This window comes from Gobio gobio (assembly GCF_949357685.1).
Source record: "Gobio gobio genome assembly, chromosome: 25".
NCBI lineage: Eukaryota > Metazoa > Chordata > Actinopteri > Cypriniformes > Gobionidae > Gobio > Gobio gobio.
The window spans coordinates 15,489,230-15,502,753 of record NC_137121.1 but is presented as its reverse complement, the minus strand read 5'-3'; the positions used below and the strand labels follow the sequence as shown (position 1 = coordinate 15,502,753).

Genomic DNA, 13,524 nt, shown 5'->3' with positions numbered 1-13,524 from the left:
TTTCCGAGATCACCTTTCACACCGTTTAAAAATAAAACCACAATGAGCAATATATTTGTTACAGTATTTATTAGCCTTTCTAATTTGATGCAATTTTTCAAATGTATTTGTTAATGTTAGTTAATAAAAATCAGATCCCTCAAATAAGATTTTTATTTTTATTTTAATGTATTGAGGATTAATAAATAGATAGAATTAGTTTATTGTTAGTTAATTTTAACTAATCGCCACCTTGGAATTATAAGGTTCTATCTGCATTCTGACTGGTTTGGAGATATTGAGCTTTAAAGTTTTTTGCATTCCATTTGACTGTGTAGAAAGAACCTTTTTATTTTCTAAATAAAAAGTTCCAAAAAACTTAACTTAAAAAACATCACAATGTAAATAAGTTGTCACAGAATAAGATTATGTGAATAACTCAATTTTGACAAAAATGTCAGATAGAACCTTATAATTCTTATAAGGGGACGTAATGTTAACAAGTGGAACCTTTATTATACCAAGGGTTACCATGTATACTTTAGATAACTTCTTGAATCTGTAGTCCTATTATAGTATTTTTCACAAAAAGATATAAAATAATTTATATTTCACAAAAAAATGAATAAAAAGGAAGCAAACTGTAACCAACATTGCACTAGTAATCTGGTATGTCTGCACTGGGAATCCTTTTTTTTTTTTTTTATAATACAAGGTAGCGCTAAATTTTTCATACTGTACTCAGTGAGAACGTTACATGATTTCAAATTATGTAATGCTATATCCAAATAGCAGCTATGTTTATTCAGGAATTTAAAGTTTGTCATTCCAAACTTTAATCTTGTCGTCCATACTGTCATCCAAAGACCGTATAATAATGAAGATTGAGAGCTCTAATGCTCTGGTGCTAGTTTTCTCTGTCCTGTCAAAATAAATGTCCCGTTTCCGGCTGGTATATCACCTTGGCCACTTGTAATAAAAGTGTAAGGTTCATGTTGGATGTGATTTTTGTGCTAAACTCAACTTTAATTGTTTTATCTTTGTCAAGCTCTCCGAGAAAGAAATGAGCATGCTTGAGGAGAGAATCAAACGTTCGGCCAAGAAGACGCCCGCGGCCCCAACCAAACAGGAGCGACCCCAGAAAGAGCATCCCACCAATCCCAATGCAACCTTCCTCCGCAAGCCTGCTCAAGAGGAAGTGCCTAACAAGCTCAAGTATGTAGAGCTAGGTCTTTGTACTTTTTTGTCAAGTCACACAATGATCATTTGAAATGCAAGGGTATTGCATGGGGAAGTTAGGCAAAATGGGAATTCTTGACCCATGTTGTAATACTTTCTATAAATCTAATTCTGTCTCAGTCTCATTCTATCCTCTTGTCATTGCATGTAGTTTCTTAATCCTGAGCCTTTCTCTTCTCCTCTTACTATTCCTTTCTTTTCTTCGCTGCCCTCCATGGACAGAATAATGTATCGCACTTACAGGATGTAAGTACTGCCGTACTGCTGTAGCCACTGCTCACAAGGCATCTGACATCCTGGAGGTCTAGAGATCACAAAAAAAAAACTGGACTGAAATATATGAGAGATTATTGGATTATACGGTTGATTTGATGTAGCTAAATATTTAAGCCTCCTTTTGATACTTCTATATTTTTGTGTTTTTAATATTGTTTAATATAAGGAGTAAAATGCAGTAAAAATATAGTTTTAAAGCAAAGCATGTTTTCAGTTTCACAAAATGAACAGTGAAAAATATAAAATTGATGCACTTTATAAATATTATATGCACTTATATATTCACTTTATGTATTATATGCACTTGTATATTCACTCGCAAGGCTGCGTTCATTTAATAATAAAAAAACATTTTATAATAGAAAATGGTAAAAAAAAATATTTCAAATGTAATTTTCCGTAACTATTTAATATTCTAATATGAAATATTTCTTGAGAAGAAAATCAGGATATTATCAATGTTGAAAACATTCATGATTCTTTGAATAGAAAGTTCAAAAGAACCGCATTTGTCTGAAAAATAAATATTTTGGAACTATAAATTGCTGTCAATTTTGTTCAACTTAATAACCCCAAACCTTTAAATGGGAATGTATACGTGTATATACTTATGAAATATGTTTAATACAAACTTGAGTGAGGGCACAAATGAATCGCTGAACCAGTTTTGAATTATTTAATTGAAACGCAGTTTGAACTTCACAAAGGAATCAAACAAACAAAAAATCATTGTAAGTGGATATGCGCTTTAACACTTGCTTTCCTTTTTGCTGGTACTGAATTAGAATTTGGGGGGGATGATTAAAAAATGCCGCAGGAGTGACGTTTTCCTCCATTTTCAACAGTCAAGCTCGGGCGCAGAATGCTCACTTGGAGCAGTCGGCTCCGTCCATCCCAAAAGAGTTTCAGCTGGATCTGGACGTGTTTGAGAACAACCACACATGTGCCAGCGATATCCCTGACCTGGTGCAGCACAAACTGGATGAAGTTCTGGAGCCGGTCATGATTCCTGAGCGGAAGTAAGAGATTAGCGTGTTAAGTCTTGCTTTGATTTTTGGCCACGATTTGGCCAACTGAGACAAATTTAGCAAATCCTAAAAGATTCGTTTGATCCTAGGCTAAAATCTGAAGTCTTTGATCATTAGTTTGACATGTGCACCGGCAGCCGATTAATGACCGCTGTGGTAAAATTTGACCGTTGTGTCAGATTTGGCGCACAAATCCTGCAGCGTGTCTTCTATGATGACCGTCAAATTATCTTCGTTTTTCAAGACAAATAGGAGTAAATTGAGTGCTTGAGGTTTTATAATAATAATAAACTTTGAGATTAAAGCTTTGCGCTATATAAAATAAAGCTTCACAGAAACATATAGATAAAATGGATTGAAAAAACCATAAGAAAACATACATTAGAGCAAATTTCAGTCACTTGCATGCTAGCCTAAAAAAAGTTTTAAGTGATGATTTAAAAACACTAAGAGTCAGCATGTCTGATCTCAGTGGGAAGAGCATTCCAGAGTTTTGGAGCAAAAGAAGAAAAGGCCCAGTCACTCATAAAACGTAAATACATTGAAGGAACAATTAAAAAGCCAGAATCAGAAGAATGAAGATTGCATCTTGGGGTGTATGCAGTTAAAAGTTCAGACAGATATTGTGGCGCTAAACCATGCAAGGCCTTATAGGTGAGCATGAGAATTTTAAAATCGATGTGAAACCTGACAGGGAGCCAGTGCAAGGACTCCAAGATGGGAGTGATGTGCTCACTTGTCCTGGACCTTGTAAGGATTCTGGCCACTGAGTTTTGCACATACTGCAATTTGTTTAGGGTGGATTTAGAAACCCCAGCAAGCAGAGCATTACAATAGTCGATGCGAGAAAAGACAAATTAATTAATCATTTTTTCAGCCACAGAGAAAGATGACATGGGGCGCAATCGTGCAATGATTCTAAGATGAAAAAATGAAATTTTGACCATATTCTGGACATGAGGATCGAACGTTAAATTTGCATAAAATATCACCCCCCACATTTTTTTATTTGGCTCCAAAGCAGAGCCATCCACCATTAAGGTTACAGCATCAGCTTTGCGATTTGTTGGGGTGAAACGATGAGCATAACCTCAGTCTTCTGTTGAGAAAATTATGAGACCATATTTTATCCAGATTTTTCTCAGAGATACAATGTTCCAGAAATGCAACAGCCGTATTATCGCCAGGTTTTGAATGAATATAAATTTGGGTGTCATCTGCATAAAAATGAAACTTAAGACCCAAGGATCTGAGAAGTTGACCCAGGGGAAAAATGTACATACTAAAAAGTAATGGACTCAAAACAGATCCCTGGAGAACTCCAAATTGCACTGCCCCAACTTTGGATCTGCATCCACCCAGGGACACAAACTGACTTAAACCAGTTTAATACGGTGTCAGTAATACCAAAAACCGTCTCCAAACGATCGAGTAAAAGAAAATGGTCCACTGTGTCTCAAGCTGTGCGAAGCTCTAGAAGAATCAGAATTGAAAGACAGCCAGAGTCAGCCGCGATTAACAGATAATTTGTGACCTTTACTACTAATGCCGTTTCAGTACTATGTAGTTTGCGGAAACCAGATTTCTTTGTAGCCACCATTTCAATCCTGCGTGTAATGCAGCTCACTGTCACCGAACACGTTCATTGATATAAAACTCTGGACGAGTTTTCTTGCGTGCGTCCATTTTTAGCGCGGCTTGACTATCATACAATCTGAAATCAATGACAACTTGAATCTTACAATGTGACATGGCTCACAGCAGGGCTCATGTTTGTACAGTCTGACAAGGAACAATCGTAAATGACAATTATATTATAAATGGCGCGCAGTGTGCACCCGGCTTCACTTAAATGTACTATATGCTGGCTTCTGAAATGCTAGTGTATAACTTGTTAAATTTACATCCTGTTTTTGTTGTTTTCAGAATGCGTCCGGTCTCTCCTCATTTCGACGACATTCACAATAGCACTGCCTCCACCATCAACTTCGTCATCTCACAGGTGGCCAGTGGGGACATTAACACTAGTATCCAGGCCTTGGCACAGGTGAGTGTCCTGCTTCAATTGTTTGGATATCCCACCTTCACGTTCATAGAATTTATGATTTTAGTTATACCATGTTATAGCCAGTGACATTGTTTCTAGCAACAAAATGATTGTCCAAAAGTGAATATGCTAAGACATTTCCCTATGACATCCTGCAGATTGATGAGGTCTTGAGGCAGGCGGACAAAGCGGAAGCCATGTCTGGACACATCGACCAGTTCCTCATCGCCACCTTCATGCAGCTGCGGCTCATTTACAACACGCACATGGCTGACGATCGGCTGGACAAGAAGGACATCTTCAAACTCTACAGCTGCATCATAGGAAACATGCTCTCGGTGAGTGCTGCGTTACTCTTAGGTTTGGAAAAGAAATTCTGCATTGAGGATTGCAGCATTTTCTGAACACTTCTAGTATTGTGTTGCCAGAAACAAACCGCTTTTGTTTGCAGAGGATCATTTACGCATTAAAATGCATTGAGTGTCTGCAGAGCAAAACAAAAGTCATTGTGCATTGGTTTGCTGAGTCACTGTGTGTCCGTTTCCAGCTGTTCTCGATGGAGAGTCTAGCGCGGGAGGCCTCCATGGGCGTCCTGAAGGACCTGATGCACGGTCTGATCACGCTGATGTTGGACTCCAGGGTGGAGGACATCGAGGACGGACAGCAGCTCATTCGCTCCGTCAACCTGCTTGTGGTTCGAGTGCTGGAGAAATCCGACCAGACCAACATCCTAAGGTTAGCAGTGCAGCTCTGCTTGGAACCTTTGCCGTGTTGGGCACATTTTTACAGGATGGTACACAAAACAGACAGATTAAAGGTCGTTGTTTTCTTTACAGTGCTTTGCTGGTGTTGCTGCAGGACAGTCTTATCAGCACCGCCGGCTCCCCCATGTTCTCGGAACTTGTCATGAAGGTATTACCAGCACACTTTGTTTGTGCATAGATGCATGTTGACATTTTAATTGCATCATATTGTAGGCAGAACTCTTGGCTCCACACTCCCACCCCCCTAAATGCTTCAGTCAAATCATGATGGCTAACATGACTTCTGGTTGAGTAATAAAATTCTATAAAAAGTAATAGCTAATTAAAATCATGTCAAGTGGAAAATATTTAGGTGGGACTTTAATCTGGAATCATTCAAATAAATTGGTTAAATATGCTTAATTCCACTCACACACCCAGAATGGTGTAAACATGAACGCATAACTACACTGATGAATCCTGAGCAATAATGCATTCACATCATGTCCGGTTTTCTTAATTTGCTCTTTTCTGACTAGTAAACACCATTTAAAAATTTGACTCACAATTGCATCTTGGAGCATTCATAAAGTTCAGTTTCCAAGTTGACTATTGTTACATCGTTAAAATCAAAACTGGCATCACCCTGACCAGTTAAAAATGGTTACTTCAGCACACATTTCATCCTCCATTTTGTGGAAGAATGTAGATGTGAAATTTGTTTTGAGGGTGGCCGTCATCAACAAAGGCACATGGATTTGTTTTTGTTGTTGTTTTTTAATATATGGCAGCACTAATTATTCGAGTCTCCAAGTCAGTGTTATTGTGGACAAACTATTAAAAATCAGTTTCAGAAATTGGAATAAATCTGTAAAGTATAAATATTAGATGGAACTTCAACGCTTATTTTTAAGTTAAACTTCTACATTTACTAAAACCTGAAATAACCCATAATAGTATACATCATACAATAATTTTTCGGGGATCTATACAAAAGTTATTGAAGTTGGGCCAGTTTAGCTTTCTGATTCTTATCAACCAACCCCTTTCTCTGCAGTGTCTATGGAGAATGATCCGTTTCCTGCCTCAGACCATCAACAGTATTAATCTGGACCGCATCCTGCTGGACGTGCACAACTTCATGAAGGTTTTCCCCAAAGAGAAGCTCAAACAGCTCAAGAGTGACGTTCCCCACCGGACACTGAAGACACTGCTGCACACGCTCTGCAGGCTCACCGGCGCCAAGGTACGCTTGGGACTAGGGTTGGGTGCCGAATACGGTACTTTTAAGGGCACCGACTGAATTACGTCGGTACTACAGAGTACCGATTCACATTAAATCAATCGGTACCAAATTTCGGTACCTGAGAACGCATCTGGTGATTATAGACTAATGTCTGTGAATATTAAACCATAAAAAGACTATTTAAATACGAATCCTGCGTGTGTCTGTGCGAATAAATGCCGTAGAAGCGCGGTTCACCACACACACACACTATCACTATGACGGTCGCGCGTTTCCATCTCTGCCGTCTCATATGAGGACATGAATGCATGAACGTCATCTCCAGAGCTGCTCTGAGAGTTACTTTATGAGCATTTTACCGTTTCATTTGAGAAAAACTACCGTCATATCAAACACACAAACTCAAGTCTTCACGGCAACCCCTCAAAATAAAAGTCTGGTTTATCTTGACAAATACATCACTTGTACAGTAAAATTTAGATACATCTCCATTAATAATACTAACACTTTTTTTAAAGTTTAATTAAATTAAAAGATAAATTATATCAATGTCTTGTCTTCATTTGATTACCAGAAAATACACAACACTTAATTTGCGGGAAATCTTTTCATAGAAATGAAATTAAAAAGGAAAAAAACAATATGGTTGTTTTTATTAATTAAATGTAAGTACCTAGTAGCCTACTATTTACTAGTAAATATTACAATATACAAACATCACAGACAATGGCAGACAGAGACCAGGGCAGCTCTGGCATTATGTCAATAACACTTCTATAAATGACTTGCAGTTTATTTATAGTTATTGATGTAAACATCCCTAAAGTACCGAATTTCGGGTACCAATACCGGTTAAAATGTGAACGGTGCCTAACCCTACTTGAGACTCCTAATGGAGCCTGAAACTTCTCTATGAAACTTTGCTGAAAGTGATCTGTCAATGTCTGTCTCACAGATATTAGATCACATGTCCATGATTGAGAACCGCAATGAGTCTGAACTGGAGGCGCACCTGAGGCGGGTGGTCAAGCATTCGGCAAACCTGTCGGGGCTCAAGTCGGACAAGAGCACAGAGAAGGGCGCCCTCAGATCGGTATGTTCTTCTGGGTCTGAACTGAAACATTCATTTTGGTATGAAAACTGCAGTGGTTGATCTGGTGTCTTTAATTGTATTTCAATTGTAATAGGATGACAAACTGATCAAGGCCAAAGTGAGTGACATCCTGTCTGAGATCTTTAAAAAGATTGGCTCCAAGGAGAACACTAAAGAGGTAACACTGCAGCTTGGGAAAGAGTTGTCTAATGTTGTGGGGAAATAGTGCTGGGTTAAAAATAAGTTTCTCGATTTTAACCAATTCTCATTTTGATGAACCAATGTCAATTCTTAAATAAATAAAATTATTCTTGGGTTTATTTTTGGGTTATGTTGTTTTAGGTTGATGTATGGAAGAAAAAAAAAACCTACACAACATTTGTGGCGTGCATCCCATCCAATAATCACAATACGCTTTGTAGTTTGTTTTTAATACGAAACGTTTCCGCTTTCAAATTGTAAATTTTACTGAAACTTTTTTACAGGACGAACATCAGAAGATTTTTAAAGTTTTATTGTTGTATTGTTTTGTATAATCACCATTTTCCTCAGAAACTCAATGTTGGCATGTACTGTATCTGATAGATATTTAAATGAATCTATATCGTATTGAATTGAATCGTGAAAAAGTCAATGCCCAGCCCTAGGAAATAACCAGAATCAGTTGCTGTTGTCCGCTCAATACGTTAGTCAATCCGAGTTTGTTGTTTTGTCAGGGTCTGACGGAGCTGTATGAATACAAGCAGAAGTACTCTGACGCAGACTTGGAGCCCTTTTTGAGGAACACGTCCCAGTTCTTCCAGAGCTACGTGGAGCGAGGACTTCGCATGATTGAGTCTGAGCGTGAAGGAAAGGGCCGAATCCAGACCTCCACAGGTGAATTACAGCGATTTTTAGGAAACCTCTTTAGGTGTTCTTGTTGTCTTAGGCTCCGCCTTCTCACTGAGGTCTGTGTTGTCTTTCAGTAATCCCTCAGCACAGCACAGACTCGTATCTGCCGAGCTCCAGCGCTGTGCCCATCAGCAGTAACGGAGAAGATCTGAACGCCGCCGCCTACTACGAGAGACTGAAGATCTTACGGCAACGGCGCGGCCTAGAGAACTCAACGGTTTGTCTCATAACTTGAGTCGAGACACGATTGACTCATTTCATTTTTATATTGCTACAATCTTTGTATTGTATTCACATAAATCGGCTTATTTGCATGTAACTTTGGTAAATGAAGCTGATATTATAATACATGTTTTGCCTTGTGCACCCAATCTTTGTATTGGATACACATAAATCGGCTTATTTGCATATAATATCAGCTTCATTTACCAAAGTTAAAATGCATGTTTTGCCTTGTGCACCCAGCTTTATATACTTTGAAAGCATTCTTTTTAATGACTAATTTATCAGTAATGCAGTATTTGTCTTGTATTACTTATGACAATAATACCTTTTTAGCAATTGATTTATTGTAATAGATGTTTTAATAACTAATAATTATCAATTACAGTAAATCAAAAAATATTGATATTTGATGTATTAACTAATTCTTTTTAACGTTTTTAGGATCAAATAGTATATATTCATTCATTATTTGAATTATAGTTGTTAAAAGTATCAATGTGTCAAATATCAATCATAATAAAAGTATTTTTCTATTATTTTTAATGACGAATAAAATTTGGTAAGCCACTGTTAATGCATAACATTTTGTTTTTCTGTCATTTTAACTACAGACTAATGTTTATCATCTGTAACTTATTAATAAATAATAAAAATGCGTTTATAAACAGGTCCGTTGTTAAAATGACAATCCATTTTTTTAATACGCATTCATTTTATACTACACTGTTTATCAATAATAATTGCACTAAATCAGTTTTTTTTATTGCTAATTGACAATCCTTTTAATTAGATTTTTAGTAGTAGTAGTAGTAATACAAATAAATCAATATACAGTGGGATTTTTTTTTGACAATATTCGAAGTATTACTACTTTAACAAAGATTTAGGAATAGTTTTATTTACAGGACATAAAATGGAGTTGTACATTTTAAAAAAATAATAATAATAATTTGTTTCTCCTGCAGCCGGAGGAAGACCGACCTCCTCTCAGCTCCCTGAGACCATCGGTGGCCTCCTCCACAGACATGCTCCACAGCAAACTGTCCCAGCTGAAGGAATCCCGTGAGCACTTCCAGCAGGAGCAGTCCCACTCCCACAGCCCCACCCGCTCCTCCTCCCCCGCCTCCAACCTCGACGACCTCAAAAAGAGGCTGGAGAGGATAAAGAGCAACCGGCAGTAGATCGGCACCTCGCCTTTGTTTAAAGCTAACGCACTAGATAGTCAGCCGATTTTTTCCCCCCTAAACTCCATCCCAGCGTCTTTCAGGGTAAACGCGTGCATAGATTACGGTTATGCGAAATAGGATGAAAAAATAAATAACTCGGTCTGTCTACATTTGTATAATATTAAGTAAACATCTTCTGTATGTTAGTATTGTGCACAATTGTTTTTGTACATATGGTGGCTAACCACACCAGGCTTTTACGTGTCATTAGGGTTTTCCGTGTACAGTTTTCTTGTGCAGAATGCTGTAATATGTGTAACTGAAGCTTGTTTTGGTTTTAAAATAGACATTTTAGAGAAATCTAAATGAATGTCGCTTTCACTTGGTCTCAACTCCTATCCGTTCAACACTGTTTGCCATTTTTGCTGTTTTCTTTCTGCCTTTTCTCTCTCTCTCTTCCAAACGTCTCTGAAGCTCTCATAACTTTTGAAGGATTGATTCCTTTCTTTTAAGGAGCATGGCATGAAGTACTGGATCTTTCTTTTTATGTAAATAAAGGTTGCATTACTAAAGGCTGTTAATTCAGTTTTTCTTTTAATAATCCCAACATTTTACTCTCTGTAGAATGTTGATATTGATGCATTGTTTTGTATTATCCAACTGGGATTAGTGTTGAAGTGTTGCTATTAAGTTTAAGTGTATAATCTATAGTGAAAATGGCAATAAAGAATTTTTTTATATAATTTAACAAACTATACAATGATGTTCTGCTGAATTTTTTCTTCAAGGGACTAAGTCTGTAGGTCTGTGGGCACAACATTATGTCCACTGACAGGTGAAGTGAATAACACTGACTATCTCTTCATCACGGCACCTGTTAGTGGGTGGAATATATTAGGCAGCAAGTGAACATTTTGTCCTCAAAGTTAATGTTTTAGAAGCAGGAAAAATGGGCAAGCGTATGTATTTGAGCGAGTTTGACAAGGGCCAATTTGTGATGGCTAGACGGCTCAAGAGCATCTCCAAAACTGCCAGGTGTTCCTGGTCTGCAGTGGTCAGTATCTATCAAAAGTGCTCCAACAAGGAATGAAACAGTGGATAAACCGGCGATGGGGTCATGGGCAGCCAAGGCTCATTGATGCACGTAGGGAGTGAAGGCTGGCCCGTGTGGTCCTGTCAACCAGACGAGCTACTGTAGCTCAAATTGCTCAAGAAGTTAATGCTGGTTCTAATAAAAAGGTGGCAGGGTGCCAATGCTGACCACTGTTGAAAGTGCAAAAAGTGGGCACGTGAGCATCAGCACTGGAACATGGAGCAGTGGAAGAAGGTGACCTGGTCTGATGAATCACGTTTTCTTTTACATCACATGGATGTCTGTGTGTGTGCGTCACTTCCTTGGGGAACACATGGCCCCAGGATGCACTATGGGAAGGAGGCAGTGTGATGCTTTGGGCAATGTTCTGTGGGAAACCTTGGGTCCTGCCATCCATGTGGATGTTACTTTGACACGTACCACCTACCTAACCATTGTTGCAGACCATGTCAGCCTTTCATGGAAACGGTATTCCCTGGAGGCTGTGGCTTCTTTAGCAACAAAAATTCCAATCCATGGAGGCCCCACCTCGCAATTTACAAGACTTAAAGGATCTACTGCTAACATCTTGGTGCCAGATACCACAGCACACCTCAGAGGTCTAGTGGAGTCCGTACCTTGACAGGTCAGGGCTGTTTTGGCAGCAAAAGGGGGACCGACACAATATTAGGTCATAAAGTTATGCCTGATCAGTGTACATTTATATAAAGCAATCTATATTAAAACGTATTTTATTGCACAGTCCTAAAAATGGAAAGAAATTAAGTTTTATTCAGCAAGGGTGCATTAAATTGATCACAAAATACAGTATACAGGGAGTGCAGAATTATTAGGCACGTTGATTTTCTGATCATATTTTTTTTCCAGGCACATTTGACCAATTCCAAACCACAGTAATCCTAATAACTACTATTGATTTAGTATTTAATAATGTATAAGTGATATATAATTGTTCATGAAGGCTGGAAATGAAAAACACCTTATATTCAGGTGTGCAGAATTATTAGGCATGTTTTCTTTTACAGATAAATTGAGCCAAAAAAGAGATTTAACTCAGACTGAAAAGCCAAAAAGTATTAAATGCCCATGAGAAGGATGCAATACTAATGCAATACTAGACATTGCAGTTAAGGCATGACCATTGGACAGTGAAATGCTCGTTGGGTCAGCAGGGTCAGACAAAAACATGTGGCGGAGAAAAGACACCTGTTAACTGCAAAAGAATTAAGAATTAAGGTGAAGAATTAAGGGTGAAACCATCAGGAACCCTTTAGTCTCCAGCGCCACCATTTTCCAAAGCTGCAACCTACCTGGAGTCTCCAGAAGTGCAAGGTGTCAGGATCTCAGAGACTTCAGTTAGGTAAAGAATCCTAAAAAATGACCCCCACTAGATAAGAATCACAAGCTGAAGTGTTGTAAAATACATGAAGAAGGTTTTTTTATAGGCTTTATGGACAGATAGGTTGAGAGTGACTCTTGAAGGACCAGCACCACATCCTCTAGTACCACTGTTTGAAGAATTCATCTTCCAGAATCTGGCAGTACGTTTTGGGAGTTCATTTTTAGTCCATCTCTGCAAAACGGACTTCAGGATGGACTAAAATGAACTCCCAAAACGTACTGCCAGATTCTGGAAGATGAATTCTTCAAACAGTGGTACTAGAGGATGTGTTGCTGGTCCTTCAAGAGTCACTCTCAACCTATCTGTCCATAAAGCCTATAAAAAAAACCTTCTTCATGTATTTTACAACACTTCAGCTTGTGATTCTTATCTAGTGGGGGTCATTTTTTAGGATTCTTTACCTAACTGAAGTCTCTGAGATCCTGACACCTTGCACTTCTGGAGACTCCAGGTAGGTTGCAGCTCCGGAAAATGGTGGCGCTGGAGACTAAAGGGTTCCTGATGGTTTCACCCTTAATTCTTCACCTTAATTCTTAATTCTTTTGCAGTTAACAGGTGTCTTTTCTTCACCACCTGTTTTTGTCTGACCCTGCTGACCCAACGAGCATTTCACTGTCCAATGGTCACCCCTTAACTGCAATTTCTAGTATTGCATTAGTATTGCATCCTTCTCATGGGCATTTAATACTTTTTGACTTTTCAGTCTGAGTTAAATCTCTTTTTTGGCTCAATTTATCTGTAAAAGAAAACATGCCTAATAATTCTGCACACCTGAATATAAGGTGATTTTCATTTCCAGCCTTCATGAACAATTATATATCACTTATACATTATTAAATACTAAATCAATAGTAGTTATTAGGATTACTGTGGTTTGGAATTGGTCAAATGTGCCTGGAAAAAAAATATGATCAGAAAATCAACGTGCCTAATAATTCTGCACTCCCTGTAAAGACATTCACATTGTTCCAAAACAAGTGCTGTTCTTTTACTTTTTTTCAAGGATTCTTTGAATAGAAAATGTATCATGGTTTCCACAAAAATATTAAGCAGCACAACTTTTTTCAACAATGATAAATATTTCCAGAGCACCTAA

The 13,524-nt window shown here is 38.1% G+C and overlaps 1 protein-coding gene across 4 annotated transcripts in view; it reads left to right on the top strand.

Moving 5' to 3' along the window:
* Window positions 1-10,691, top strand: part of ckap5 (cytoskeleton associated protein 5) — a 35,026-nt gene extending 24,335 nt beyond the window's left edge. For 2 of the 4 annotated variants that reach the window (XM_079809975.1, XM_079809973.1), the window contains 12 exons: window positions 1,028-1,194; window positions 2,340-2,513; window positions 4,449-4,569; window positions 4,728-4,907; window positions 5,117-5,304; window positions 5,406-5,481; window positions 6,370-6,558; window positions 7,514-7,651; window positions 7,746-7,829; window positions 8,368-8,527; window positions 8,617-8,759; window positions 9,733-10,689. In XM_079809975.1, coding sequence (XP_079666101.1) covers window positions 1,028-1,194; window positions 2,340-2,513; window positions 4,449-4,569; window positions 4,728-4,907; window positions 5,117-5,304; window positions 5,406-5,481; window positions 6,370-6,558; window positions 7,514-7,651; window positions 7,746-7,829; window positions 8,368-8,527; window positions 8,617-8,759; window positions 9,733-9,948 — 1,836 coding nt within the window. In that variant the 3' untranslated portion in view covers window positions 9,949-10,689. Of the gene's footprint in view, window positions 1-1,027; window positions 1,195-1,440; window positions 1,465-2,339; window positions 2,514-4,448; window positions 4,570-4,727; window positions 4,908-5,116; window positions 5,305-5,405; window positions 5,482-6,369; window positions 6,559-7,513; window positions 7,652-7,745; window positions 7,830-8,367; window positions 8,528-8,616; window positions 8,760-9,732 lie in introns of all 4 variants that reach the window. The other 2 variants (XM_079809974.1, XM_079809972.1) reach the window with 2 other exon arrangements.
* Window positions 10,692-13,524: the final 2,833 nt, after the last annotated feature.